The sequence below is a fragment of the Pieris napi genome, chromosome 6 (genome assembly GCF_905475465.1).
Source record: "Pieris napi chromosome 6, ilPieNapi1.2, whole genome shotgun sequence".
Classification (NCBI taxonomy): Eukaryota; Metazoa; Arthropoda; class Insecta; order Lepidoptera; family Pieridae; genus Pieris; species Pieris napi.
Window position 1 is genome coordinate 11,524,343 of NC_062239.1, and position 27,051 is coordinate 11,551,393.

Sequence of the window (27,051 nt, forward strand, 5' to 3'; positions counted from 1 at the left end):
CCCGGGACCCATGGATTCGCAGTCAGGGGTACTAACCACTAGACCAATGAGTCGTCAAATCGTCATCAAAAAGTCGTCGTTTTTGTTGAACAGTTAATAGTTTTGTCAATAAGGTTTCCTCTCGCAATACTCCGATCGATTTTATCAATCAACGAATAGACGGTGAAATTAAAATTCAATTTTCTGTTAGGATCAACTTAATGAATATTTTCAATTGCAAATTGGCGTTATTAACATTACTCTTATGAATGTAACAATTTACATAACTACATAATTTAAGTGCTTTCTGGCAAACAGCGAGAGACTCTTCTTAAGTATTCATACATTTTTAGTATCAGGGGATGAAGATTCGAGACATAAAGTAAAATGTAATTATAATAATAAATTATTGGGATTAATTTTATTTTGTAATGTTATTCACTTCTTGCACTGTACCTTTAGTATTTCTTTTTCTCCTTAATAGGTTACCTGGAAGAGATAGCTTGTTAGCAATAAGACCGCCTATTGCATCCCTAATAATCTATGTTAAGGGCCCTAAAATTAGTGGCGATATCGGGACAATGGTGATGGGGATGATATCGGCTCGTAGTTTGAATCGGCAGTAAAAATGGTACACACGAGGCGATCGAGGGTGCTCCCCACCACTTCCCCAACTTTACCACTGATTTTAGGGCCATGTATAGACACTTTTACTTGGTTTGATGTGTTATCGAAGTTATAATAAATGTATGTCTATGGTTATGTAGTAAATCGAAAGTTATCTAAGCACAATTCATTTGTTCTCTTAGTACATAATGTTTTGCTCATTGTTTATACGATAATCATGGTAATTATGAGACTTGTCAAGGAGTTGATTGTTGTCATTACCTACAATAAGTGTATATGTGTGTGTTAAGGTAGTTGTTTGCTTGATTTGGGACGTGACAAATCAATAAAACCTAGAACTTTTATCGCTCTGGTTGTGTCATATTTTAGATGCTCCTATTACTCTGCTCAAGCATTGAAGAATACTTTTTTAAGTTATTAAAAAAAGTACTCTTTTGACGCGCTAGGAAAAAATTATGAGAGTAAAATTTTACGATGCGCGCGCACACCGTCACAAAAACCCGACACCCTGAAGTTAGTTCGTTCTTTTAATAGAAACAGAAAGAAGACTATTAAATAAGAGTATCGGACATTTCATAGCTTCATAAAAATAATTTATTATACATAGCAGACGGGGAAACTAATTAGATAATCAAATATTTAGAAAATCGCTCGAGTAGACGACAAATACAAATAATTATAACAATGAAAAATTAAAAGATGTTACAATTATTTAGCAAAATCATTGGTAGCTTTCGTTGGTTGAATAATGCTGTTTAGGCCTAATCTCTATGTTATTTTCTGGGATCAAAGACTTCCTGCTGCCACCTATATAATATCATTAGCGCATTCTCAAATTGGTCTGTCATAAATGTGGGACATTCTACATTTCTCCTCTCTCCTTCCGTCGTCTCTATAAGCAATATTTTGTCTTTGTATAATACAAGTCATATAGCAGGAATTTAATTATTACATAAACTTTATCCGCAGTAAAGTCGATTGGTTTCATCGTCAGGTCCCGAGTTCAAATACAAAATAAACAATACTTCTAGTCAAGACTGTGAGGTACATTTGCTCTAGACTAATGTTCTATAGGATTTACAATTATGGTTATTAATCAATAATAAACTATAAGAATTAGGGCATTTTTTAATATATGAATTTCGAGTTAATACTAATTAATCAACTTATAAAAGCAATTTTTTTACATAAAGTCAATTGCACATTGAGTAATAGGTATTTAGGCGAGCGTTGAAGCGTTACAGCCAGTCAGCTGTTTAGAAACGCGACTCGGGCGCAGCGTCAGTGATGCGTGAAACCTTTGAGTATTTAATAGTAATAGGACAGATAAAATTGTTATTCTATGTAATCATTATCATCCACGGAAAGGTGCATTATTGATTTAGTTTAAAGTTCCGATGTGCACAGACTAACATTTGTTATGTCATCTGACAAGGTTCCGAAGGTTTTAATGTTTTGGAAAGATTTGTTGGTTTTCGTGAACTGGATTTCTGTATAGCAGAAAGTTTGGTGGATGAGCCTTGTATCTCTAGGCAAGCGCATTTTCATGTCCATTAACCACTTTAATTAAGTTTATATTTAAACAGAAATGCTTTTTACACACAATAGATTAAAGCGTGAACCCACTTACAAGGACACTTTGCAATAGACTTTGGTCTTAGACAAAGTTTAATCTTTTTTTTTTACCTAATATTGCCTTAAATAAACCTCTTCAAAACTATACGTGATTTACCTAAAGAAACAGTGTTTTTCGCATTGTTAGGATTCTTTGGCCTTCTAATGTATAGTACCTTTTTGCGTCGTACTAAAACTCGTTTGACAAGTCCAGGACAGTGCGCAATGACAAACATGGATCTTAGTGACATCAGGTTTAAGGATAAATGTTTATAAAAGAAAAATTATTTCAATGTAAAACACTTAAAACTGAATTCTGTGATATCCAACTTGCGTAGACCGTCAAATTTAAGTTTCAAAAGTAATACATAGTATCTCAAGATACCTATTGGATACGGGCCTAATTATAAATAATATTATAGAAACAAATGTTACTGAATACCTACTAAGGCTTTGTGTCTTCGATGTAAAATAAGATTCGCTTAGATCGTTATCAAGGTTCTTTGATGCTCATATGTAAGTCAAAATAGGAAAACTTCCAATAAAATTATATATTCCTTCAGCAAAATTGTCAAATATTATTACATACTTTTAATAGTGATACAATACAAATATTGCATACAAGTCATTTAATATTATTAAATTTTTGTTAACTGTATAGAGACTATTACTACATTTATATTAATATTAGGAGAAGAATTATTTTATTATATTTTTAACACCCAGATGAACACACAGAAGGATCACAAATAAATTCTCCGTTTAGGGATTTGAATAACATGAACGACTTCTTTAAATAATCCCATTGGATTATAAATAATATTATAATGAACAACAAAATGTGTCTGTCCCATACCCCATTATGGGGTTACGGTTATGTCAAATCATAGTAACTCGTGCAATATTGACGGATTGGGTCATTAGCTCTCGACCAACGGTTGTCAATCCACCATTCTGTCTGGCGCTGTGCGCTCGCGCAGTGAAGACCTGTGAATCGTGATCAAATATAAACGGTGATTTACATGTGAAAAGTTCCTGTAAAATTGTTTAATTTCCTAATTAAACAATAAAAAATTAAGGTGACTTTAAAAGGTGATTTCGAAATTTAAATTTATTCAATAAAAGCTAAAGGAATTTATTTTAACTAAAATTAATATATTAACTTGTTAGTTAAACTTTTTACTACAGTATTATTTATTATTCATACAACCTATTTAGAGCCGTTTGTAAAGAAAATAGTTGTTTCTTTTAATAAATGTTTAACTATTCAGTTATTAAATTAAGTATTAATTAACATTTAACTGTCATTTATAATTTATTAATATACTAGATATTTGGCGTCATAAGAACGGCGATTTTAGCAATTGTAGTGAAAAGTGCCGAGAAAAAATAAAGGATTTCGTCATTTTGCTGTAACTCGAGCAATTTCGACATAACGCTGCACTTGTTTAAGCATTGTTTAAGTTCTTAGAACTTAAATACCGGTTGCAAAACCTACCTTTATCTATTAAAAATATTCCGTAATTTTGAGGATAAGGACCTTTTTTATCGTGATTTCTGACGGTATGATTGCATGTGGGGGAGGGTTTAGTGGAAATCAGTTACTGTAGCCACTAAAACCCCACGGTTCCATCTTCGCTTTTGACCTAGATTTGAAGTCTTAAGTCCTAGAACCTGGATGTGTACCCTTCCTCGATAAAAGAAATATATAATGTTTTAATCATAATTTTCTTCGTCGGGAAATGCGTTCATCCAAAATGTTTAAGTTTATAATAGTGTAGATTAAACTCCGATGGCATATATTATAAATCGTGGACCTATTACCCTGGTTAGCATTTATATATTAAAACATCGTAATGACAAAAATTAAATTTTCAGTCTTCGTATTGACTTTAAGGTCTGCTATTTATTCGTTTTACGTTTGAAACAAATGAACAATTTCTTTTCAATACGTGAATTTGGGTCATGCAGACAATAAAGTTTGTACAAACGATAAGCAAATAGTGTAGGCTTTACGTTACGTATGTGTGACCTTCCAAGTTATGGAAATACAGGCCATAACTTATCAAAACGTTTTATTTGTGTTATGCTATGAGAGCCATATTTAATGTGACTCTGAGATTGTAGGTTCAAACCCCGGCCCCTTACCCAAACACTTGCTGGTACTGTGAGACAGACATGTCTTGAGAAGCCATGACCCATATACTTGGATTGGCTTATTATAAATCATAAAAGAGACGCCTAAGCCATTCTAATTAAAACATACTAGGTAAAATAAAAACATATTCTTTAGGTACCTGTTTGTCAATAGTGAAATAATCGTAAAAAAGACAGTGCACATCTGTTAATTGGGATCATGAAGGCCAACCAGCTTAATCTGGTTGATTGACCTAGAATGAATCGATTATTTATCACAGCAATTCAACTAATAAGGATCAGAAATAACTAAACCCCTGTTAAATTTAATTTTGATCTAATTGAAAATATATTTTTGTGTTTGTAAGTTTATCGAGTAAGACATAATATTGATACCGGACCGTATTACACACAAAACCGATATCGGAATCGTGAATAAAGAATTTAAAAAAGTTTTGTATCCATAGGTTTCTCCGGCTCTAAGCACCAAAATGTACGTTTGCTGGGTCATCGGGATGTTATATAATAGGCGATATTTTTTTTACTATATATTAACGGCTTACGTACAACAATAGAATAAATACTAATTGCTATGAAACGAATGCAATTAATGTAAAGTTAATGTTGAAGAGTGCGTCTGGCTAAACTCTCGGGGCGTAACTCCGAAGATTTAGGCTATCGCCACGCTTATAAAACTAAGAAAGCCTGAGTGAACAAAATGTACAGCCTTGGCTCGTGTACTTTTGAATGCTCTGTCGGTAATCTTAATCTCTTTAGGTGTTACCTACGACTGTCAAAGCAAATGTAATAAAAAATAATTCAAAGTAATAACAAAGTGACCGTCGCCATCGCAAATGTATAAAATTAAAACCAATGCTGACTCAATCGATTGACAAATTTTAGGGTAAAATTTACACACGTATATAGAACAATTTGTTTTATCGATAACGAGGTCTGGGCCGCAAATTTCTGTTCCGTGATCATTTCTAATAGGCAAGTAGGTGATCTGTACCTGACACCGTCATATTTTTGGGACAAAGGCATGCTTTCACGATGTTTTCCTTACTAGAGAGTGTTAAATACGCACATAGACAGTTGATTGCACACCCGGGGCTCGAACCTACGCAATAACCGACATTGCTCAGTGCTTCATGTAATATTGATACATATAGCATAAACACGATGATTTTGTTTTATCGAGGAACTTAGGGTTATATAAATGTACTACATACAAAATACAAAATTATCATTATATCATCATAGATAAATAATATGTTTATTAAACACCGTTAGCGCAATATATTTAAATTACGTATTGAATACTAACGACATTTATTTTCAGCTAAACCAACGCCAGCGAAAACACAAAAACCAAAAAGTACGGAAAGCTCGCGAACTAATTCCAAAGACAGTCTCGCTGAGGACAATATCAGTCAAAGCTCAGTTGGTGGAGGGATAAAAGACAAACTGGCTGCCTTGTTCAATAAAGAGCAGACGATAAGCGAGACAACAATAGCGAATAAATTCAAGCAAGAGAGGGAGAAGGAGATGGAGATGCTTCAGAATAGATTTCATTATAAGGTGAGGGTTATTTATTATTTACAAAAAATACAATCCTGTTCTAGCAGGTGACCTTATATCGACAATAATACACAACTAATGTATAAAATTTACACAGAAAACAATCAATAATTTGGAAAAAGAAAATTACATAATTAAAATAAATATAATTACCTAACTAAAGGCACTCACAAATAATGGAATTTTTGTCAATTCAATCAACGGACAATAAAAAAGGTCCGATAACCTGTAATTCCTTAACAAAAGTCTTCTGAAAAGGGAATCATATGCCTTTTTCAGAAGGTTAGTCCTAGCTGTGGGCACATGAAGTTATTATTATAATTATTTAAGTCATATTTTACAAATGACACTAATGTCTGATTGGGGAGTTTTAAATTAACCGATATAGGTTAATTTCTATTTAGAAATACCATAATCGTAGTTACAACGCACGTTACGTTTTGGACGTTTTAAATTACTGTTCGTAGTAGATACGATTGGTATTTTTGATATAGAACTCCAAGTAAATCTGTAAACTTACTAGGTATTCTATTTAGAGATGGGCTAACGCTGGTTTCTATACAAAAATACTCATCGTAATTGCTATGAACGTTGATTGTTGTTTTTTTTTCTGAACTAATAAATCATTAAGAGATGTTTTAAGATTATCTGGTCTCTTTACATTTCTATATCATATATTGTGGTCAAATGACCAGACTTGACCTTAAAAATGTGGTCTGACCGTGAACGCGTGAACTCGAAATGCATACATAGTAAACTGGTCTGCGAATGTAAGATTTCTAGTGTAGACAAGTTTTTTGTTTGACGGATAACATCGGTTTAAACCAATGGGTTTGTACCAAACACATTTGTGAACATCTTGAATAATATGAGTTTATTTACACTGAAACATACATATATAAATAGGTTACATAAGTTATTAGGCAACGGGCGGACTTATCGCTAACAAGCTGTTTTTGGAAGGCACGTTTTATGGGAAAATAAAAAAGAAATACCAACTGAGGCTAAAGTACAGGAAATAATTGACAAAAATACATGTAACACCAGAAATACTAACTAAAACCAAAATAATAATAACCACGGTAATCTTAAAAAAACGTAGATTTGTTTCATATTAAATTATTATTTTTATGTTGAATTTAATTTATAGTCGACTAGCAGACCGGCCAAGCCTTGCTATGGCTAAGGTTTTTGTTATATTACATAGTAGCAAACTATTCAAGGGAAACGGTAGGAGAACCCCAGTCATGGGGACCACCATGCTTTTTTTGGTGGTTATGCCATTAAATTGTAGCTTATGTGAAACGTTGGTACTTTCAACACAGCGCCATCTGTTAGAATTGTGACTATCAAATAATAAACAAATATTTTGCAATAAAATAATATTGCGGGTATAAATTGAGATGTAAGCTATCCTATCTTTTAAGTTGAATCAAACTACACACGGTGTGCAAATTTGATTGAAATCGGTTCGGTAGTTTAGGAGTCCATAGCGGACAAACAACGTGGCACGTAATTTATATATATTAAGAAGATAAGATAGAGGCCAATATTCCGAGTAATCTACATATCTAATACAATTATAAAACATAAAATGAAGTCCCTCCGCCGCTTCTACTCGTATATGAACGCAATAAGGTCAAAAACTACCGAACAGTTTTCGTATGGTTGTCAAAATCAGATACTGTGATTTTAGTGTATGCTATTATTATTGAAGTGGTTGCAAAATACAAGTAGTCGTAAAATATTTAGGGAATTTCTTGAAATTGGAATGAATTTACCTGATTTGAAAGTGTTTTCAATTTGACGTTGTCACATATATTTAACTATAGGCAAAATTACATTCAAATTTAACACACGAGAAGTTAATAATAACTAGACGTTTCCCCTATTCCCATAGTTCTAAAAATACTCGCGTCTCGTATCCTTTAACGCTTACTCGAATTCCAGGATTTGTACTCAGCAAACCGTGTTTTGTTTTGCTTGTGGACACGTTTGATAACGATTCTTGTTAAAACACGTAATGGTTTATGCTGTATTTATCCACCTCGTTAAGTTTACGTATAATCAATGTTTTTAAATATTTATGCGACTTAACTATATTTATAACATCGATGATAACATACAAAATTCGAGTAATTTAAGTAGCTAGAACATTTATTCTATGGCCACATAGAATTCAGGCGAAATAACAACAATATTCTAATTCCAATAAATCGCTAAAGTGGAAGAATAATGTCGTTCTAGGTAAGTTTTAAATTGAATAGAGGAATTTGGCATCCCCTCTTTTGCGCAAACGCACTTGAACATATGAGTTACCTATACTAGAAATAACGGTTCGATTTCAAAAATCATTTTACTATTAGAATACGTGTCTACAATCCCTTAGTAACATAGGCATTCTGACCAAAATATATGAATAATACCCAGCCGAAGTGCGAAGACATAGTATTAATAAAAATAATTAAAAATTAATAAATAGAAAATTATTTATTTATAGCTTTAATAAATTAAGTAAATTAATATATGTATGTTTGTATGTATGTATGTTTAATTTTTAAATTAGAAAGGTTATTTATTTAACAAAATAAGGAACCATTACAGATGACTCCAATGCGGCAATTATTATATTATCACATACAATCAATACAAAATTACACAGTAATAGATTAAAATGTTTACAAAAAAACTTACAGTATAAGAACTGACATGAATCAGGCCTTTAGTCAGTTCACGTTATTCTATTTAAAGTTAAAATAACTAATATGGGAGTATTTTGCGCTAATACATATATAACAAGAGCTGGTTAATGTTATGCTGGCCTTATAACAGTTTGCGTATATGTAATGTTTTCTATTTGTGGGCGTACTTGACATCGTAAATTATCGTAAAACCATTTGACAAATGACAATTTAAAGAAAAATAAAACCAGTATCAGTTGTTTATACGCTTTGTAACGAATAAAGCTATAACGCGGTGCTGTACCAAAGATTTTTGTCTCAATAATCGAACCCCAGATCTGCAACTAACCTAAGGATTAAAGGCTTAAAATAATCTTACATTTCTTATTCATAACTTGCATGATTGTACCGAAAAAGATCTGAATTATAAGTTAATTACTCTTAATTAAAGATATAATTCTTTATTAAGGATTTATTAAGGACAATTGAATGCAACAATACTTATAAAAACTACTTAAATATACTAATTTAAATAATTGACCTACTTCATATAATTTTATGCAGCTCTAGTGCCTCACTTCATGCAGTGAGAAAGAAATCTATAGTAATTTCATTATATAGTATTAGGGAGATACAAAAATTCATTAATTATACATAAATTTTTCGTCTACAACATAACATCAAATTAAAAAAAAGTTAAAGTACATCTACTTACTCAACAAAAATCCCACGAAATCTATTTAATACGCCCAATATCTATTTCTTATTTATAGTAATTTTAGTAACAATATTTATTCTTATTTTTAATTACTATATACTTTTACACACATATCTTCCAAGACTTCTTTACTTACACTGTAATTTTTACAATTATTATTTTCTACTATTATTAGATTCTTTTTATTTTTTTGTCTTGTCCTTGGGAAGAATGACCATCGCTGTGGAACACGTCTCCTCCACAGCATTATGCTGAGCAAGGGCCAGTTACTACCACGACACACACACACACATTACACACTTAAAATGTACCGTATTGCTTAAAAAATTGTTATTTTTCTAATTAGATTATTATTATTATTTTGTGAGTTTGTGTGTGTGTTTTGTTAGTAATAAATGTTATGTTTATATGTAAACAAACTCTTATACATTCTTAACTTTTTGACTTTACATTAACATATCAATTCACGTCGTTATAAAATACCGGTTAGGCGAGGAAGTCCCTCATTGAAACACATGTTACAAATGTTGACCAACCCATGATGTAAGTGCGTAAGTGGGCGGCGATAATTTCTGAAGCACACACAACTTTCCCATAGATAATGATGAGTTTTGTTATGGAAATAGTTTCCATGAATGTAGTATGTTTACGTTGTGCAACTATTGTAAATTTAAATGGATTGTGAATATTTGTTGGCCCCTTTTTATATGTCCTGGTCTCTTTGTCTAGAGAACCCGCGTTAGGGAGCTTTCAAGTATTATTACGTCACGCAATTTTTGGAGATTATTGACCCCCCCCCCCATGTAACACGCCGTAACGTTTTTCTGTACCCAAGTATAGTAAAACGTTTCGTTACCACCTAGTGAATCTTTATACCTAAAAGTTACCATTATGTGGTGTAAAGTACTGGAAAGTCGAAAATAATATTAACAATGCGTAATTCAATCCCCGCCCTGCATCGTAACGTTTTACAGAAGGACCCCCTCCCCCCCAAATTCGTTACGTAATACTTGAACGCTCCCTTATAGCAGATTTGACCTAGTGGTTTCAGGACTCTCCCTGAGGTACAAATCCCTGCTTGGATTTACTCCACGCTGAAGCCACTAGGTCAATGCTCATCATATCATGTGTCTTCTTTATTTCTTACAAATTAAAGCAGATCCTAAATTTGATAAAATATACTTGTGTTTTCAGCAACCCCCTCCACCAAAGCCAGACGATTCCGATGATGATGAAACAGATCCCTCAGAGAAGGCACCTCTGATGGGCAGTACCAGTAGCCTATCTCAGATTAGAAAACCTGAGATTGTAAGTAATGTGCCTAAACCTGAGGTAGAGGAGATAAAAGAAGATGATAAAGCAGCACAGCCGGTGAAACGTAGAAGTAAGTATTTCTTTTATAATCTAAAATTCAGTTCTTCAAATTGCCAAGATTTTGGTACCAAGAAAGTAGTTGACTGTTTGTAAAAAAAGACTTGCGAAGCTTTAGGAACAAAAAAGAATAATTCATTTTAATACCACGTGCAATTCCTTCCTACAAGTTGGATTTTCATAAAAACTTGAATGTCAATGCAGCCGAACTTAAGTTCTCATCTGTCTTTTTTCATCACAGCATAAACACTATACGACAGAAAGAGACGAAACAGTACTTTAGTTGATATATGTTTCAACTTGTAGAACTTTAAACTAATTATAAATCTTCTTATTCCAGGTTCTCAACAGGACTCACCCGTAGTCCTATCAGTACTAGAGGACGTTAAAAGGATCAAAGTGAATAACAAAGAGAATGGAGCAGTGGTACAACAACCAACCAGTCTATACCCACGCCTCTCAGACATAGAAACAGACACGCAAGAGGAGTACTCTGACTGTGGTGGTTCTAGGTGCGGTTATTATACTGTGGAATGCATATTCTTCTTTCTATGTATATGAGCCTTTGTGGTGCAAATGGGTCCTGACAATAGAAACTTAGCAATAACTAAGCCTTAATATAGAAATTCACTATATGAAAATCAAATAACGTGTCGCTTGATTGTGATTGGTCAAACGCTGTCGACCAATCACAAGCGGACGATGATTCGATTTTTAAATGTACAATCTATCTATTATATATTCATAAGTGTTTTGAAAAACGTCCGGTTTCTATATTTAAAATATTCAAGTTTTCTGTTAAGAACGCATGTGATGTGCGCTTATCATATATAAACCGATGTAGGGTAGTTTGAAATAATAATACAAAACAGTGAATACGGTACGCGAAACGTCTCATTAGTATGAGACACACAATAAATCAGTATTGCCCCGATTTAACTCATCCGTCTCTTTTCCTTACAGCGAAAATACAGGTTCAGTGAAAGAGACAAAAGAGTACTTATCGAAATTGCAATTAGACTGATTTCGATTTAATGAATAAGGGAGTGTTCAAGTATTACGTAACGCAATTTTTGGAGATTATTGACCCCCCTCCCCCATGTAACGCGCCGTAACGTTTTTCTGTACCCACTAGTAAAAAGTTTCGTGACCACCCAGTGACTTTTTATACCTAAAAGTTATACCATTATGTGGTGTAAAGTACTGGAAAGTCGAAGGTAATATTAACAATAACGCGTAATTCAATCCCCGCCCCGCAACGTTACGAACGTTTTACAAAAGGCCCCCCCCCCCCCCCTTCAAAATTCGTTACGTAATACTTGAACGCTCCCTAAGCGGGAAAGTCACATTTTGCACTTGACGTAATTTACTAGTTTTCCGGTTCAAATATAATATATCGATTTAACGCTGCCAAGTTTATGTAAAGTTAAAATGAGACTTATGCGTTTAAAATAAGGTCCCTATTGGATCGGATCATACAACAATCCAGTCTTCTCGTTATGTCAATTAATTTTGATGACCTTTATACATCTCGTACATAACAAATGTTTTAATATCGGGTGTTTATATATTTTTTTTACTTGGATACAAGTCTATTTGACGAAAAATGTAGACTGTTAAATGTTGCCAGTTAAAATTAACCACATTTCGAATAGGCCTTTATAGACAAACCTATAAATGAATTGATTATAAAAGCGTTTTTGTTACACGATATTCCAGTGAAAGCATTTATATCAAAGATTTGACGCGAAAAAATCCAATTTTTTAAACAAATTGTGGTCATATAAAAACTCAACCAACCAAAGCATGTTATTATAAATGCATTTTGTATCATTATCGTATAACGCTTAACGCGATAAGCCAATCATAATGACAATCAGAATATTATTTGTAGATAATTATGTCGATGGGACATTTGTTTAAAAGTCAAACAAATTATAAAAAGAAATAAAAAAGTTATGTGGTATCGTGGGTTGAACAATTCAAAAACTATGTTAAAAAAAAATGTTATTTAGTTTAATTTTATAACAACATAATTGAAACAGGTGCAAAGGTACGCAAGACTAATTATAGACAAATCATTATAAATGTCACACTACTCAAATATAACTCAAGAAATCTCCACGTTATTCTGAAATCGCGTTATACGTAAATGCATTACTGTATAACAAAAATATTCTCCACAATATTACGATATTTATTCTCGTGTCTTCTATAAATTAAAACTAGCGGAAGACTTTGTCTTGTAAACACGTAATAACAATCTAAATCAATCGTAATCTAAACCATTCTCGAATCCACTTGAACACACGATATGATATTAAAATCGTATTAAGAAATTACAAAACGCACAGTGGTAATATATAAAGATATCACATATATCCAGTGTAATAATAATGATGCAAGAGCAGGCACCGTATCGTAATTTTTTTTTTATTTTTTTTATTTATTTAGCCCTAACATCCTATATTGATACAATTCTCTTAAATAAATGAATATTTTTTTTATTTAAATAAAATTTTCAGCTGTTTAATAGGATTCAAACGACGCTGGTAATCATACTTGAACCATTTACGCTTGTAGCTTATAAACGAACGAAAATATTCATGCCCCATTATATATAACGGTTAGAAATACAGTCGCTCGAAGCCAATTAGTTCAATTAATACATTAAGACTGTACGTTGCCTAGATAGATTTAGGGTAATTTATTATCTAGTATTAAAACATGGCGGTATTATTTTTAATAGCACTGTCTCTTTTTATCATAGAAGAGGAATTATTTGACAGAAAGAGATGAACGATTATTTGGAAATAATAACCCCAAAAAAATCTCAATATTCATGACATCTTCTACAAGGAACACTGTTATTTACCATTTAAAGTGTCTACAGATAGATACTGTTCACTTAAGGATAATTTCCAAATTATTTGCCGAAAATGTTGGTATAAAGCTTTACAACAACAAATTTCTAAATATTTCTAGTCCACGAAATATGTAATGAACTAAACTATATATATTAACTGTCCACCATTACACAATTATCATATATATCGCAAATTCATCCAAATCATCATGAAACTATCATGTTACAGAAATCTTAAGACAAATCATAGTTGCTATGTAAAATACGATATATAGTTAACATAACATAACATATACTGATTCAAGACTATTATCATTAAATATTAAAAATAATACTGCCGTAAAAACTACCGTAGAGGTGACAAGCGATTTATTCATGTTGACCCCAGTTTAAAGACTGTGTTCATGCCTTATAGTACTTAATGTAACAACGCACAAATTTAAATACTGGTTCATAAAGCGGCTTAAATAGGAGTTAATTTGTGATATTTCGTTACGATTATTTTTACATAATACTCGCTACCTTTGTGTAGCGCAAAGTACATTGAACCTTATTTAGATGGTATTACAATTTAAAATGCAATGTGCGAAAACTATTTATGTCATTTCTTGCATCGTATTTGAGTATTTATAAGTACATACTTAAAGTAGATTTTTAGTAATGACTCAAAATACAGCTGCCTCTTTCATTCAGTAAGCTATAGACAGAGATGTCTATAAGTAGTTTTTAAGTCCTTCATTGTATTTGAAGGCGTTATCTTAAGTTATTGTCTGTGATAGTAGAAATTTTCTATCTGTTTTTGTAAGGAATAAAAAAATAAAATTATGTATGGTATTTTATTCACTCCTTTTCATGGTTGTGTGCATTTTGAAATAAATAAGGTATTTCCCAATCTTTTCTATTTTTCCCTTCTACCTTTCCATCTCTATTTCTACGACCAGAAGAAATTGTTACATCCGGTTAGATATACAAAATTTATTACGTATGTTTGGTAAACAATCATGTACGTTAGACACATTTTTGTGCCTGTTTTACGATACGATCATTAAAGTAGCTTACTAAGATACAACATCGCGTAATAGAATAAAAAATTAGGACCGTATATTGTCTGTTATTAACTTAAACTCTGAATCGATTTTAGACAGTATTAACTGATTGTATGACTCACTTGGGGTGATATATTTGTTTAAATATTTAATTTACATAATAATATAAAAGCATAATATGTTATATAAGATAACCGCTGTGGTTTGTATAAATGTAACAATAGCAGTCTTGTTTAGGAACGACAAATGCATATAAAAGTAGATTTTCAACTTACGTTTTTGTTGGTTAATGTTAGACTATCTAATAACTGACTGGGTAGTCCATTTATTAGCCGCGGTCGCAAACCCAACGTTCTCTCGCCGTATACGTTGTTTGCTCCCGATGTACAGAGCCGAACTTGCGTTACCGCTCGGGTCTGTATGTCATGCAATGTAACTGTTGAAGAGCGTGCCTACGTCTGGCTATACTCTCGGGGCGTAACTTCCATAATTTAGTTGCAATGAAACAAATGAATGCAATGCTAGTTGAGTGAATGCGTCTGGCTATACTCTCGGGGCGTAACTTCCATAATTTAGTTGCAGTGAAACAAATGAATGCAATGCTAGTTGAGTGAATGCGTCTGGCTATACTCTCGGGGCGTAACTTCCATAATTTAGTTGCAATGAAACAAATGAATGCAATGCTAGTTAATAGAGTGAATGCGTCTGGCTATACTCTCGGGGCGTAACTTCCATAATTTAGTTGCAATGAAACAAATGAATGCAATGCTAGTTAATAGAGTGAATGCGTCTGGCTATACTCTCGGGGCGTAACTTCCATAATTTAGTTGCAATGAAACAAATGAATGCAATGCTAGTTAATAGAGTGAATGCGTCTGGCTATACTCTCGGGGTGTAACTTCCATAATTTAGTTGCAATGAAACAAATGAATGCAATGCTAGTTAGTGAATGCGTCTGGCTATACTCTCGGGGTGTAACTTCCATAATTTAGTTGCAATGAAACAAATGAATGCAATGCTAGTTAGTGAATGCGTCTGGCTATACTCTCGGGGCGTAACTTCCATAATTTAGTTGCAGTGAAACAAATGAATGCAATGCTAGTGAGTGAATGCGTCTGGCTATACTCTCGGGGGGTATCTCCCATGATTTAGTTAATTGCTATGTAACGAATGAATGCCATGCTAGTGAAGTGAGTGCCTACGTCTGGCTATACTGGCAGGGCGTAACTCCGACGATTTAAAACTTATAAAACTAAGAAAGCCTGAGTGTTCAAAATGTACAGCCTTGGCTCGTACAATATGATAATAAATATTAATCTAGCAGCTACTATCTTGGCCTCAGATTGCATCGGCTTTTTCTATAAAAATTGTTAGGTCGTTGCCCGTTTCCTCAAGATTATTTGCCTTTAGGTACAATATGCATTTGTCCAATCGTATTCGTGGTTCTAGAATTATATTTGGCGTTGAATAAGTTTATTTTAATAGGACGCGGGTTTATAAGTCATTTTAAGCGATTGATATCTAAGTAAGCTTAATAGTTGGCCAAATTTGAGTTGCGTCCATTATGAATCTTATTTCCTATTATTTTCGTTTTGAGAGTTGACCGTAAATATGGTATGGTAGGTATATCTCGTGTTATACAAAGTTATTTTTCTTCGTTAGGGGCCGTTCAAGTATTACGTAAGCAGATTTTCTGCAATTTGTGTTCTAAATAGCTGAGTGGTTAAGGCACATTATAGCGTATACATTTTGGGTTTGCCGGCAACTAATCGTTTTTGTTTATTCGGAGGAGATGATAAGCTATGCGATTAATATTAGTGGAGGCCCATATATCTAATTCCTGTCACGGATCTTAAAATAACAAAATACGTTAATAGGGATTCCCGTAGCCCCAGCAGAAGTATCACTTTTAAATATGACAGAGCAATACACAACTCAATGAATGATCGGTCTATTCTTTATACCAAACACGGCTTGAAAACTTTACGTTAACGGGTTTAAAAAATACTTCTTCACCGATATATACATCTATTTCATATAATATATGTAGACAGCGATAATTTCCTAATTCTTGTCCTTTCATTCTTCCCATTCCTATCTACTCTTAGCTGATAATGAATCTTGTATAAAACTTAATTGGAAGATACTACTAACTATATATAAAAAAAGAGCAAAGATTAAATTGATATACCATATTCAAAACGTAAAGGTTTAACAAAATGCACACTAACCATGAAAAGGATGAGTGAATATTTATTTGTTTTTGCACGACGTTTTATTTTATCTTATTTCAGAGAGGATATACCCGCGAAGTTAAATAAATCGGACGATTGGGGCGAGACGTCGTTTGGTCGCGAAGTTATGAATGTAAGTTATTCTTATATAATTCGTATTTATATTCGAGAATCGATAAAGCAATGCGTTTACACCGTATATCGTCAAACACAGTCATGGAATATCTGTCGATTATAAAGACTTGTTTTTTGTTTAATTCCTATATACCCTATAATTGTTATTTTCATGTAGCAACTGCTACAAAGATATATAAAATAATCCAGTGGCGCTACTACCGTTAGATCTGGGCCTCAGATTTCTGTATTTGTTTCATGATCATTTTTCAATTTAATAGGCAAGTAGGTGATCAGCCGATGCTTTTCTTCATCGTTCGAGCGAATGTTAAATGCGCACATAGAAAGTCCATTGGTGCACAGTCGGGGATCGAACCTACGACCTCAGGGATGAGAGTCGCACGCTGAAGCCACTAGACCAACACTGCTCTATATAAACTATGTGTCATGAAAAACAGTCCTTCTGTCTTATGTATACTATTAACTGTTTTCAGGTCGTAAAGAAAAACAATACAAGCTACAAAAAAGCTGTTCAAAGTGATAGCGAAGAAAGTGCCTGTGATAGTGAGTTAGATGATCTGTTGGACGAAGCATTGAACGAGGGACCCACACCGCCCAAAGTTAATAAGGTGAATGAGGTAACGTCACATTAATATGTAAAATCGGCTTTCTAGCGTTCAGCAATATTCATTAGACATATGGTATTCCGGACTTTAGTTGTTCATATCTTTAAAATTGTAGTACATTATTTGTCAATAGATTTCGCACCATTTTTTTTTTGTATTTATTGCGCTTGGGTTAGGTTTAGGGTTTTTTTTACAGTCACCGTTAATAATTAAAAACTAATATTGACTAAGGTGTAAATGATAGTTCAATGTCCTATAGCTTTCAATAATACACTTTATGATTTATGGCTTTCTTTAATTCCTATTTAGTATTCGCTCTATACATTCCTAGTGGATATTTGCTCACTATTTGAGTCCATTCTTGTTATGGACCGGCCATATATTGCAGCCGGCGTGCCTCTCATCATCAAGTTTCGTGTACCAGGATCGAGCGCAGTTCAAGTCTCCGTTAAAGAACCAGCCAGCAGCCACTCCAACCAGACACGACAAGGGCAGCGAGCTCGTGCACAGCGTCAGCTTTTACAGGCGAATGCAAGCGGTAAATATATTATTTTTTTGTTTCCCAAGAATTATCTTAGGTTAATAATAATAATAATAATAATAAAAACCTTTATTCAGACAGAAAATTTTACTTAATTTTAAACTTAAACTATTATCACTAGTGAGTCGGTGACACCGACAACCCATCTGTTTGCCCAACTTTGGCAAAGGCCTCCTCCATTTCTTTCCACTCTGCTCTGTTCTGAGCTTTCCTGGTCCAAATTTTCCCAGTTACGGATTTTATTTCGTCTTCCCACCTTCGAAACTGTCCACCTCGTTTTCATTTCTTATTTCTTGGATACCAATATAATATGATATTTTTGTTCCACTTTTCTATAAGTAACTCTTATTATATGACCAGCCATTTCCATTTCAATCTTCGTATCCTCGTTGTGACGAGGTTAGCGAGCGCCAACTAAGTTTAAATTAATTCTGCATCATAACTTCGTCTATATTTTTGTTTGCGCCTATATCGTTGCAATTTCCTCCTTTTTTGTCTCAATTGTGCGAACCAAGATATTTCCATACATACAACTACTTATACAGTTGGTAGGTAATTTTTTTATGGTTATAGAATCTTTATTTCTGTTACTTTTTTAGATGAAAGGGATTCGGAAGGAGAAAAAGTTTTGGGCGAAGAAAGTGTGTTTTTTTGGGTTGCTTATATGTAGGTTGTGATTGTGTATGATGTGGTGTGGTGGTGTTTGTTTGATAAAAGAATACAAAGAAACAACAATGAATGATACATAGAAGTAACAAATGAGACACAAATCTATAATTTTGTCAGTCATAAAAGACCCTAAACCTCTCCAAAAAAAGGCGCCATCACAGTTTGACTAACAATTTTGAAAAATACAATTTATTTATTAAAATTTCCAGTCGAGCACACCATCGACACCAATGCGCGTTGTTCGTCACACGTCTCCTGAGCGCGAGGAGGTTGGTGGGGCAACGTCTGAAGTGCCGAACGTCACTACTGTGCGTCAGCGCATCAAGGAGTTGCAGGGGGAGATATCGAAGCAGCAGACTGTTATATCACAGGTATTGTGCGGTTCCTGGGTCATCGGGGTTTAATTAATAGAGGATTTTAGTTTTACTCTATATTAACCACTCGCGTACAACAGAATATGAGCGAAATACTGTTTACTATGTAACGAATGAATGCAATGTAACTGTTGAAGAGAGTGCCTACGTCTGGCTATACTTTTGGGGCGTAACTCCGACGATTTAGGCAATCGCCACGCTTATAAAACTAAGAAAGCCTGAGTGAGCAAAATGTACAGCCTTGGCTGGTACAGGCATTGATATACAAAAAACCCAAGATGCACAGTCTCGAATAAAAGTAACGCTCGAAAGTTCGCTATTTCTGTCCCTTTCTATAACAGTATATCTATAACAGTATATGTTACAAGCATATATTATTGCAAAATCAACCTTACGCGAATTGCTTAAAGTTGTTATTACAACGCAGTGTATACGTACTTAAAGCAATAAAATTTTACGACCGACCGTGGTCGGTAGGACAAGGTATTGAGTGGAGTCGAACATGACTTTTTTATTTACAACTATTTAACATAATTTTAAATTTATCCGACTTTTCGGGTGCTTTACAGCGTGCGTGGTCACGGTGACTGAAGACTAAAGGTGTTGGATGTTAAATAGTTGTAAATTTATAATGCAAGCTGCTGATATATACATTTTACTTTGTATGTATAATATTGTAAAGCTAGGTATTATGGCAAATAAAAAACATCATAAAAAGTCCCTATTCTAAAATAAAACATTTTGATAAACGAATAAGTTAAATAACTGAGCTTATACCAGGCCCAAAAACTATATTTATTAATAAAGAATTGGTCAGCTTTTCTTCTTGATATAAATCGTGTTTTGTTTTAATATAATTTTTCAGGCAAGTCAAGCATTAAATCTATGCGCTGCTACGATAGAATTCAGTGGTTCAACGGAACAAGCTGAAGGAGAGAGACTACTATTATTAGCAAGTGTGTATTGTGATACTATTAAGTAGTTTTGATAGATTTTTTAAACATTAATTATAGAATCTTATTAAATGGTAAATAATACAATAATTTTAGTTGATTTATAACTTTAACATGTTTTTTGTATTTTTGTTATGTGTATGTTTGTGAATAAGGTAATAAAGCATAATTAAATAAAATAAATAATATAGTAACACAGTTTATCTACCCCTTGCCCCATTGAATTTGCAAAACTACGTTTAAGACATATTTATTATGACTATATTTAATTCAAGAATTTAAGAGCCATGTTCACACGAATCGTAAATATTCCAGCCCACCGCCGTCAAGCATGCCTCCATGAAATGCAGAGGTTGCAGGTGGAAGGCGCCGGGCCTGCAGCCACAGCTGGGATGGCCTCACTGCACATTCAGAACATTCGTGTGCCTCTTCGCAGGGATTACGTCAGGCAGCTGCATGCCGGTGAGTGTGATGATGGGCCAAGACTAAGAGGGCTAATATAACATTACGGGCCCAATTGTATAATGTTTTACTATTATTATATTTCTGTATGAGAATTTTATTATTAAAAAAACATCATATTTACATATACAAAAATTTATACATTTTTATAATTTCAACTTGTAACTTTATCCGTATAAGTTGTTAGATTCTGTGCGAAAACAGGACAAAAGTGACGGTTACAGGAATCGTACTTATTTGCTACGTGTAATTTATTTTATACACAAAAATAAATTACATTAAATTTCAAGATTATTACTGTTTAGCTATAATGACCTAGCACTGTCAACAAAAAAAATATGTTCAGTTCTCTTCTCGCACAGACTATAAACATATGGTGAACGCCATATGTTACTAAATTTGAAGATATGTATATCGATCCATATCAAGACAATTAAGATAATTAAATTAAGATCTCATTCTCGTAACACAATATTTCGCGTACGTACGTACATTTAAAAAAAGGGCTAATTATTATTATTAAATTGCTAGATGGTGCTGTAGGCCACCACGCAGTGTGTCTTCTCAAATGCCGAGACCGAGTATTGGCAAGTAGTATGCAACTGACTAAACCCAACGCTCCACTCAACTTCCCTGACGAAATAAGTATGGACGGATTGGCGAGTGATTTTAAGGTAATACTGTCTCTGTTTATTGCATAGTAGAGATAGAGTTAGACAAACTGTAAATAGTTTTAAAGATATGCTCATAAACGATCAATCTTAATTATGTATAATATACAAAATTAAATAATATTTTAGTGTTTTTTTCTACTTTCGTGTATAATTTATATTATATTGTCTACAAATTATAACGTCTAAAAAAAAAGCTTTCACGAAAACAGTTTTTGAACATTTCTCGTTTTTATCTATTTTATCTATTGATTAAGGGAACGATCAAGTATTACGTAACCCATGTAACGCGCCGTAACATTTTTCTGTATCCAATAGTAAAACGTTTCGTGACCACCCAGTGATGTACCTAAAAGTTACCATTATGTGGTGTAAAGTACTGGAAAGTCGAAAATAAAATTAACTATAACGCGTAATTCAATCCCCACCCCGTATCGTAACGTTTTACAAAAGGACAAATAGTATATTTCATTACGAGTGCGGAAAGCTTGTCATTGCAAAGAGTTCCGACAAATGTCTACCCGAGCCGAGGCGCAGCCGAAGGTGAGGGTTGACAGTCGGAACAAGTTGCAATGATGGTTCCGCACGTGTACTGAACGACTATTTTTAATACAGTTGCGAAAAAATTAAGCAATTTAATAAAATATTAAAACACAATAACCTCAACTAACTAATCAGTTATTTCTTATAAAAGGTATAATTCACATATTCATCGAAATTACAGTTTTTTTACTTACTGGGGAAGTTTTAGGTTGCATATTTACTGTTTGAGACAAACTATTATTAATTTCGTATGATTGTTCATGTGTATTTAATATATAATATAACAAACAACTAAACTAGCAAAGAACATTTTTGGAAAATGGCGCCAACTGTAAAAGAATATGAGCAGAGATTTTTTTTTCTTCACCCATTCTGGGTAGGCAAAGGGAACTATGCCCATACAGCCAAATCTTCAGTAGAATTTTTTTATTGATATGAAATTTAATGAGATGAAATGAAATGAAACCTAACCTAAAACTCATTGAATCAAATCATTAAATCTGATATTAAAACAAATGAGTAGCTTCTTTTTTGGAATATTTGCATGAATTATAAAAACTTCTATGATTTTTTTTAGTAAAAACTTCGTGGTTGTTTTTTTCTTTTTAATAGACATTATCTTGACAGTTGGGAAAGAAAACGCACTAGTTCGGAAAAGGTAAAGAAAAAGCACGAGTGTGTAATAGCCCACATCCCGAACGCTATACGTCCCTGCAATACGCCACTTTTTGAGCAACTGTATTAAAATAGTATATTTCATTACGAGTGCGGAAAGCCTGTCATTGCAAAGAGTTTCGACAAATGTCTACCCGAGCCGAGGCGCAGCCGAAGGTGAGGGTTGACAGTCGGAACAAGTTGCAATGACGGGTCCGCACGTGTACTGAACAACTATTTTTAATACAGTTGCGAAAAAATTAAGCTATTTAATAAAATATTAAAACACTATAACCTCAACTAACTAATCAGTTATTTCTTATAAAAGGTATAATTCACATATTCATTGAAATTACAGTTTTTTTACTAACTGGGGAAGTTTTAGGTTGCATATTTACTGTTTGAGACGAACTATTATTAATTTCGTATGATTGTTCATGTATATTTAATATATAATATAACAAACAACTAAACTAGCAAAGAACATTTTTGGAAAATGGCGCCAACTGTAAAAGAATATGAGCAGCGATTTTTTTTTTCTTCACCCATTCTGGGTAGGCAAAGGGAACTATGCCCATACAGCCAAATCTTCAGTAGAATTTTTTTATTGATATGAAATTTAATGAGATGAAATGAAATGAAACCTAACCTAAAACTCATTGAATCAAATCATTAAATCTGATATTAAAACAAATGAGTAGCTTCTTTTTTGGAATATTTGCATGAATTATAAAAACTTCTATGATTTTTTTTAGTAAAAACTTCGTGGTTGTTTTTTTCTTTTTAATAGACATTATCTTGACAGTTGGGAAAGAAAACGCACTAGTTCGGAAAAGGTAAAGAAAAAGCACGAGTGTGTAATAGCCCACATCCCGAACGCTATACGTCCCTGCAATACGCCACTTTTTGAGCAACTGTATTAAAATAGTATATTTCATTACGAGTGCGGAAAGCCTGTCATTGCAAAGAGTTTCGACAAATGTCTACCCGAGCCGAGGCGCAGCCGAAGGTGAGGGTTGACAGTCGGAACAAGTTGCAATGACGGGTCCGCACGTGTACTGAACAACTATTTTTAATACAGTTGCGAAAAAATTAAGCTATTTAATAAAATATTAAAACACTATAACCTCAACTAACTAATCAGTTATTTCTTATAAAAGGTATAATTCACATATTCATTGAAATTACAGTTTTTTTACTAACTGGGGAAGTTTTAGGTTGCATATTTACTGTTTGAGACGAACTATTATTAATTTCGTATGATTGTTCATGTATATTTAATATATAATATAACAAACAACTAAACTAGCAAAGAACATTTTTGGAAAATGGCGCCAACTGTAAAAGAATATGAGCAGCGATTTTTTTTTTCTTCACCCATTCTGGGTAGGCAAAGGGAACTATGCCCATACAGCCAAATCTTCAGTAGAATTTTTTTATTGATATGAAATTTAATGAGATGAAATGAAATGAAACCTAACCTAAAACTCATTGAATCAAATCATTAAATCTGATATTAAAACAAATGAGTAGCTTCTTTTTTGGAATATTTGCATGAATTATAAAAACTTCTATGATTTTTTTTAGTAAAAACTTCGTGGTTGTTTTTTTCTTTTTAATAGACATTATCTTGACAGTTGGGAAAGAAAACGCACTAGTTCGGAAAAGGTAAAGAAAAAGCACGAGTGTGTAATAGCCCACATCCCGAACGCTATACGTCCCTGCAATACGCCACTTTTTGAGCAACTGTATTAAAAAATTCTTTACGTAATACTTGAACGCTTCCGAATACAAATGAGTTAAATGATAGTTCTTATATAAAATAGTGTTAAGTTTATACTTTCAAAATGTAAATGTAGATTTTGTTTTTGTATATAGAATATTAAATTGCATTTTTTTTTTTAATTTAATTTAATTATATTTTTATATTTTTCAGGTTACGGTCGAAGTATATTTACTGCAAGCCTCAAAAGAACTTTTACCACATGATGTCAAATATCACATTTCAAATAAAAAAGTGAGTAATTTAATCATAAGCGTAACTAAAAAAATTGGCATTTTTTTCATCTTAATGCATTTCTAGGTAAATAAAGTTTTTAAGTATTTGAATTAAATGTTTAACCGACAAGTAAAGACTTATTAAAATTAGAAATTGTTTATTATATATTATAAGATGTATTCTTCTTCTCAATTTTTTTATTCATTTTATTAGATTATGAAAACTATACATTTATTAGGTTTTACGAGTTTTTTAAAATAAATAAATAATAAAATAATTAATGTTTTCAGGGCAACTCAAAACTCCTAACACCGAAGTCCAAAGTGTCAGAACTGAAAGCGCCCAGAGTCCAAAGTCCGGCGGGACCCCACAGTGTGCGCACACCACAATTCCAGCTTCACGGATATTGTATATTCGCATTGCAGCAAGCTAATAGGAAGAGTTTTACGCTCAACAAGGTCAATTTATTTTAATATTTCAGTAGAATTTCTATAAATAAAAACGCGATTTTAAACTATCACAACAAGCGCTTTTATATGTTAGCGAGAGACTGTTAAGTTTAGATATAGTTTTTTTTTAATTTAACCTGGATACAAGTCCATTAGACAATATAAGACTTAGAGCCTAAATGTTGTCATTTAACTTCATCTTTTGTCGCGAATTTAAAAAAAAATATAACAGATGTGAGCCGGTTCTCAAATTTGTATGAGAATATTCTAGTGAATAAATTAACAAACATACTGTTAATAGGTTCCAAGCGGTAGTCCGCTAGAAGGCAACATACACGTAGACATACGTGCGCGCGTACGCGTTTCGGCCCCGCCCCCTCATGCGGCCTTTCTGACCGCCTTTGATGACGTCAGTGGTCTAGGGGCGTGGCACAGACGCTGGTTCCGTTTGCAACCGCCGATGCTCTCCTACTGGAAATACCCTGATGATGTTCAGAAGAAAGTAAGTGATAGGACGAGAATTCATTGGTATGATAATAAGATTTCTTTGTACAACCATTTTAGGTCTGGGCCTCAGATTTCTGTATCTGTTTCATGATCATTTGTCAATCTTGTGTGCCTGACACACGCCGTCTACTTTTGGGGTCTAAGGCAAGCTGATTTCCTTATTCCTTTAACGTTCGAGCGAATGTTAAATGCGCACATAGAAATAAAGTCCATTGGTGCACAGCCGGGGATCGAACCTACGACCTCAGGGATGCACTGCTGCTCATTATGAATACCTTGCCCCTTTCATTCCAGATGCCCATCGGTGATATAGACCTCACAACGGTGACGTCAGACCGGGTCACAAGAGCCCCCAGGGACCTCTGCGCCAGACCTAACACTATCCTGCTGGAGACATCGGTGCCTGCCGGTCTCATAGTCCCAGATTCGGGCTCCCTCGTGTACTTCAAGGGTTCGGATGGGGTTGTGAGGAGGAGACATCTATTGGCCGCGGACACACCGAAAGATAGAGATTTGTGGTTGGAGATGCTCAATAGTGCGTTGGAGTATGTGAGGTGCTGCATCGAAGAAGACGAGTAACTCATGTTTTAGTTAAGGTGATTAACAGAAATGTCAGCTAAAGACAGTTAGGAGCTGTTCAATACGTAAGCAGATTTACTGTCATTTATTTCCCCCCCCCCCCTTCCTCTTGTCAACAAAAGTAAGCAAAGCTCTCAAAAATAGTATATAAAAGTATTAATTTTTTGTAGGAATCCTCGAAAATGCATTTCCTTTTCAAGCATAGAGTGTGGGTAATTCGTGTAAAAAAGTAATATTACTGTTAACGTAATCACCAAATAAGAAAATCAAAAACCCCCTCCCCCCATACTGCTTACATAATACTTGAAAGGCCCGGTGTTCCAAATAAATTTGTCGATATAACCGAAAAATATTTAACAAGGTTTTTTAATGTAAGCAATTTAAGAGGATTGTATGACATTAATAAAATTTAAATTGTTCCAATTTGATATTTGGAAACTAATTTGTATTACTTTACGTTACCAAACTTTTACGGTTTTATAGCAAAAGACGACAATAGGTTAAAATTCAGTTAATGGATACTTTTTGGTCAATTTTACATCTTTAGTACTAATTAGGAAGTTTTAGTTTTGCGATAAATACGATAATGCAATGTAGGATATTTATAATGTTTTAAAACTAGAATAAAGTTAGCCTCATTAATATATGGAAGTATTCATGGAATTCATATTTTCTCTCTTCTTTTTTCTAAATTGGATATCTTTACGTCATAATTATGACGTTAAAAATTAAATTGGATACAACATTAGGTAAACTAATGTTTAATTCTAAATTATCTAATTTGTATTAATAATTTAATTTATATTTATTAGCAGGTACATGTACTTTATTATAACATGTATTTCTTTGAACTTTCAATTCTTTATATTAAGTCATGTAAGAACGATATTTTATGCAAAACTCGAATGAATTATTTCTATGTATTAATTAGTTTTGTGTATAATTTAGAATTATGGTAGAATTAAATTCGGTATTATTTTTCAACAATATTATGTAAGATATCATAATAGTTTATTCATTCATTCCTTTCGTATGCAATATTGCCAAATAAAAAACA

At 33.3% G+C, this 27,051-nt stretch overlaps 1 protein-coding gene across 5 annotated transcripts in view; it reads left to right on the forward strand.

Moving 5' to 3' along the window:
- The window catches only part of LOC125050091 (anillin), a 52,276-nt gene extending 26,172 nt beyond the window's left edge, over positions 1–26,104 (forward strand). For 2 of the 5 annotated variants that reach the window (XM_047649681.1, XM_047649685.1), the window contains exons 8-21: positions 5,699–5,937; positions 10,531–10,720; positions 11,048–11,219; positions 16,914–16,986; positions 17,462–17,605; positions 17,982–18,131; positions 19,013–19,174; positions 20,043–20,133; positions 20,446–20,592; positions 21,124–21,266; positions 24,397–24,477; positions 24,750–24,917; positions 25,210–25,410; positions 25,710–26,103. In XM_047649681.1, the coding sequence (XP_047505637.1) occupies positions 5,699–5,937; positions 10,531–10,720; positions 11,048–11,219; positions 16,914–16,986; positions 17,462–17,605; positions 17,982–18,131; positions 19,013–19,174; positions 20,043–20,133; positions 20,446–20,592; positions 21,124–21,266; positions 24,397–24,477; positions 24,750–24,917; positions 25,210–25,410; positions 25,710–25,994 (2,246 nt within the window). In that variant the 3' untranslated portion in view covers positions 25,995–26,103. Of the gene's footprint in view, positions 1–5,698; positions 5,938–10,530; positions 10,721–11,047; positions 11,220–16,913; positions 16,987–17,461; positions 17,606–17,981; positions 18,132–19,012; positions 19,175–20,042; positions 20,134–20,445; positions 20,593–21,123; positions 21,267–24,396; positions 24,478–24,749; positions 24,918–25,209; positions 25,411–25,709 lie in introns of all 5 variants that reach the window. The other 3 variants (XM_047649682.1, XM_047649684.1, XM_047649683.1) reach the window with 3 other exon arrangements.
- The last annotated feature ends 947 nt before the right edge of the window (positions 26,105–27,051 follow it).